The 5024-nt window shown below is 38.1% G+C and overlaps 1 protein-coding gene across 1 annotated transcript; it reads right to left on the reverse strand.

Annotated features, from left to right (window-relative positions):
- Positions 1-3446: 3446 nt before the first annotated feature.
- ATC70_008436 (uncharacterized protein) lies at positions 3447-4127 on the reverse strand (the record flags this gene model as incomplete). Its single annotated transcript, XM_064827685.1, has 1 exon — positions 3447-4127. One exon carries the CDS (start codon positions 4125-4127, stop codon positions 3447-3449), a length of 681 nt encoding a protein of 226 aa, XP_064686969.1.
- Between the last annotated feature and the right edge of the window lie 897 nt (positions 4128-5024).

Genomic DNA, 5024 nt, shown 5'->3' on the forward strand with positions numbered 1-5024 from the left:
AAAAAGGGCTTTTTGAAGTAGCAAAATGGACATAACTCGAGACAGAAAACAGTTGAAAGCCTCGGACGAAGCGGATCAAATAGAGCAAGTGCCAAACGTCAAAATGGTACTATTTTCACGCGCTCAAAGTAGTATATCGTGGAGAAAAGTAAAAGGAAACGAATTTGAGTGTGGCAAGGATACTAGACTCACATGAAAGTCGATGAGAAGGATATAAATAGGGATTTTTTTCAACAGCTTTTCCCTCTTCTTCTTCATCTCATCTCTCTACAACAAGCAAAATACTCTATACATACAAACTCTCTACAAGACATTTGGGCTCTCTCTCTCTCTACATATGGTCAAGTAATTCAAATACTCTACTGTCTATTGGCCTCTACTACTGCTACATACAATGCCTTACAAATCCATGGTCCTCTCTACGTCTTTTGGTCCATGCTAGAAAAAGGCCACACTATCTTTGATACATGCAGACCTTGGTGAACTGTGCGAGTAAGTTATTATCTTGTTGGACGTATGAGCCATGTTGACTAACCTATTGATTACATAGTGCCGAAAAACTACTTTTTTGTAGGGACTGAGTAGGATCACAGCTTCATAATCATGAGTAGACTGCAGGACAAATCCTTTGGTCATGCTACGGGATGACCACAGGCTTTATTGCCGACGAGAATTGGGTTCAGCCCTATGATCCGAGATAAAGGTGTCTTGAGCGTGTCGATAATCTTGTGATAGGTGAAGCAAGTTTACACCTTGGTACCTGTTTATATAGTGTTGGTTCCTTTTATTGATGGTCAATTTTCTTTGCCCAAATGGTTTGTTACGCACTCATGCCACAGTACTTGTGTACTCATCTCATCTTTATCTAGTTACCTCTGCCATCTCATGTTCTATCTCATTTAAAGCAAGCTGTCCTCTCCAAATGCTATCAAGCCAAGTTCTCTGTGCCTCCTACAAGCTCCTAAAATGACAAGACTGTTCAAATATACCATCTCTACATCTATACAAGGTCAAGCCCTACTCTCATCTGTGCTTCCTCTTACTCAATCAATTATCAAGACAATTAATGCCTGACATCTATACAAGGCCAAGTCGTTCTTATATCTCTGCTACCTCTATCTATACAAGTCAAAATAGCCTCAAAAATCTGAAATATTTTAATCCATCAAGTATGGTGATCTCATAAACTCAAAAACACATTAATAAAAAAACAACCACGTCTTGTCATTAGCTTCAATAGTATGCTCTTTTATGATTGCATCTTGTTTCAAAGCTTGTACTATCTATTGATTGCTATGACCAATGTATTTTAAAGCCTGTACATAATTTAATCATAAACATATAATTTAACGTCAAGAGATTTTGCCTGTATGTAATATCATAACATAATAAATTTATGGTCCCTAAACACTTTCAAAGCCTCAAAAAGGAAAGAAATTGATCTAACAAGTATTTTGATAGACTGGCGTTATCAAATATAGATTCAAAAAGAGCAGCATAGCTAACGATGATGCTATATGATTTGCCACCTACTTTCCATACGCTTCAAAAGTATCTATTACTGTATTGCCTTCATAATGGAAAGGAGGGCATTGAGTCTGCCAGCCGGCCGCACCAGCCGCCAAAATTGATTCAAATCCAGAACATTTTTTTCTGTTCAAGATTGGACAGAAAGCGTCTTTCTTCGACTTGATTCAATTATTTTATAAGATTCGACTATATAAGTTGTGAAGATCATCCTTTGCTTCCTAATACAATCTCAAAGTACTTTTCAAGACGCATCCAATGGTACCAAATCAGGTAAATGTTTTGAATAGATTTATTGAGCAAATTATGAAAATATGAAATGAGGCTTCTGGCCAAAAAGTCGAGATTTTCCATATAAAGGTCCCACAAAAATAGCTTCAGGGGTTGCGTTGGATTGATAGCAACAATTTGATTTAATGTATACCATAGTAAAAGTCTTTATTATCAAGGTCAAAAACACAATCGTTTGTTTTTGATGAAAACCATGAGGTAACCCTCATGCTTTTTGGTCGAATTTTGTCCATTTTTTTTTTTGGTCCCCAAAAAGTTGAGCAACAGTGGCAATAAGTAACTGCCAGATGAGAGCAGCTGTTTGGTGATATTCTGACAGTTTGAAACGGCCTTGAACGCAAGAAAATGCAGCTCAGATGCACTCGGTTTTTGCTATATTAGGGATACTAAGGACTAAAAAGGAGAAATACCAGTATGCTGTTTGCCCGTATATGAAGTAGCTACATGTATATGGATGTAGAGCATTACATAAGAATCAGATCCACAGATAAGATGAAGGATTTTCATGTGTAAGTGGAAGGTCAAAATGAAAATACAGTGCGCGAAAAAAAAGTTCCAGTGTTTTGCCAAATTGCACTTATAGCCAGTTTTCTCTGCAAATATCAAAGCTACTGTGGTTTGCTCAGTTTCATAAATAGCCTAAGTAGTTGGCTATCAGATGATATATTATGCACTTTATTCACGTGATTAGAAAAAGAATGGTAGCCTCATGAAAAGTGAAAAGTCGAATTTATTAAATCTTATAAAAAAGCTCAATATTTAGTTGGACCACCTTTACTCTTGATAACCGCTTTGATTCGGCGTGGCATGCTGCCTATGTATTTAAGACAGTCTTCTTTTGTGAATTTATAACATTCCTGTTCAATTCTGTCTTCTAACTCAGAAATGCTGGTGGCCCTAGTAGGGTACTTGTTCAAACGACGTTTTAGTTGATGCCAGACATGTTCAATGGGGTTTAGGTCAGGGCTTTGGGGGGAGGCCAATCAAGGACATTTTGAACAGAGAATCCGTGATGCGTGAACCATTTTTTAATGGGACCAGAAGTATGTGGTCTTGCGTTATCTTGCTGGAATCTAAACGTTTTCTTGTCCAGCCCATAGTACTCGATAGTGTCTAGCAAAGATTGTTTAGAATAACGAAATATAGACGGAGTAAATACAATTAGAACTGATTATATTTATTAGGTTATTCCAAGATTGAATAGGGATCAAAACTAGTGTAGATATCAAAGGTATTTATAGTTATTTGACAGTGCCGCAGCAATAGGACCTTGATCTTGAATGCGGGATAATTGTATAAACCTTGAACCAGTAACGAGGATGTGTTGCATCAGAACTCATGAACCACCAGTCAAGGATAAACAACAAAGATAATCCAGGAGAGAATGTTTTTCCTAATAGCTTTGACGGAAGAACATTTGTCGGAATTGAAACCCACTTCCAGGGACGAAAGGCCATAGGCTACCACTCTCTAGGAACCAGGATATAGATTAGCCATTTGATGGCACCACTCATGTTCCTTCGTGCTGCTTGAATAAAGACCTCTCACTTCTACTACGCATCTCTGCTCATTCTCAGATCCACTTATGCAATATACAGCGCCTAATACATTTGCCTCTCAGAGATGATCTATATCCTAAACAAAAATAAGTCCAGAATTTCAGCATAAACTTCTGAGTTAACAGTTCCTTCGGTAATGGTGGAACCATAGCTGGGTTCCTCCGCTGTTATCATGCCCCAGAAAACAACGCCACCACCATCTCCCTGAACTTGAGCCTCAGTTTGATGAGGCATCAACTCAGTGGGCCTGTCAGTCCAGTAGAAAGATTCGCCGTCAGATCCCCAAATGTTGACCCTGGTTTCATCGGAAAATCCCCATTTACGCCAATTGTCCGCAGTCAAATGTCGATGTCTCTTGGCCCACACAAGACGTTTTTTCCGGTTCTCCGCAGACACGAAATTGGTCTTTACCTTTCTTTTAGCCTTGAACCCTTTGCGCTTGAGTATATACTGTATATTCCTCAAAGTCATCTGAACTCCCATATGAGCAAGGTAGCACTGCACACCCTTGGGGCCGTCTAAATTACCATTGCGGAGATTCCTCTCAATGTAGTTCATATTTTGCGTAGTGATTTTGCTGCGTCTTCCGGGTTTGGCATGTTTTGAATGACCAAGAAACTTCTTCCTATAGCGAGAAAGTACACTGACGGACAAATTTGGGAAGATTTTTTGAATGGCACGGAGGGAACAACCTTGGTTGAAAAGAGCCTTGACAGATCCTTGAACCTCCTGAGGAATGGGACGTGTCATGTTAAGAAAAGTGGTGAAGTAAAAATGGTAAAATATAATGAGGGAAAAGACCAAAATCTCAGGCTTCTTTATACTTTTTTAAGCATTCCTCGGATAACTAACATTTTAAACATTATTGATATGAAAAATTACGGCTCTCAGATTACTTTCGTGGAATGTATACAAACAATAAGGTCATCAAGCGATATTTCCAATTTTACAAAATCGAAATTTTTTACTTTACGTCAGTTGCACTTGCTTAATATCTACTGTATCAATTATTTTAGTAGCTCATTTTGTGGCTAAAAACTCAAGCTTTCGTAGTCTTACTTTAGTTTTAAAACTGGAAAAAATTGACAGAGCTGTAAGTGTAAAACTAAGAATTGGCAAAACACTGGAACTTTTTTTTCGCGCACTGTATTTTCATTTTGACCTTCCACTTACACATGAAAATCCTTCATCTTATCTGTGGATCTGATTCTTATGTAATGCTCTACATCCATATACATGTAGCTACTTCATATACGGGCAAACAGCATACTGGTATTTCTCCTTTTTAGTCCTTAGTATCCCTAATATAGCAAAAACCGAGTGCATCTGAGCTGCATTTTCTTGCGTTCAAGGCCGTTTCAAACTGTCAGAATATCACCAAACAGCTGCTCTCATCTGGCAGTTACTTATTGCCACTGTTGCTCAACTTTTTGGGGACCAAAAAAAAAAATGGACAAAATTCGACCAAAAAGCATGAGGGTTACCTCATGGTTTTCATCAAAAACAAACGATTGTGTTTTTGACCTTGATAATAAAGACTTTTACTATGGTATACATTAAATCAAATTGTTGCTATCAATCCAACGCAACCCCTGAAGCTATTTTTGTGGGACCTTTATATGGAAAATCTCGACTTTTTGGCCAGAA

This window comes from Mucor velutinosus (assembly GCF_035048745.1).
Source record: "Mucor velutinosus strain NIH1002 chromosome Unknown tig00001561, whole genome shotgun sequence".
In the NCBI taxonomy this organism is placed as follows: Eukaryota; Fungi; Mucoromycota; class Mucoromycetes; order Mucorales; family Mucoraceae; genus Mucor; species Mucor velutinosus.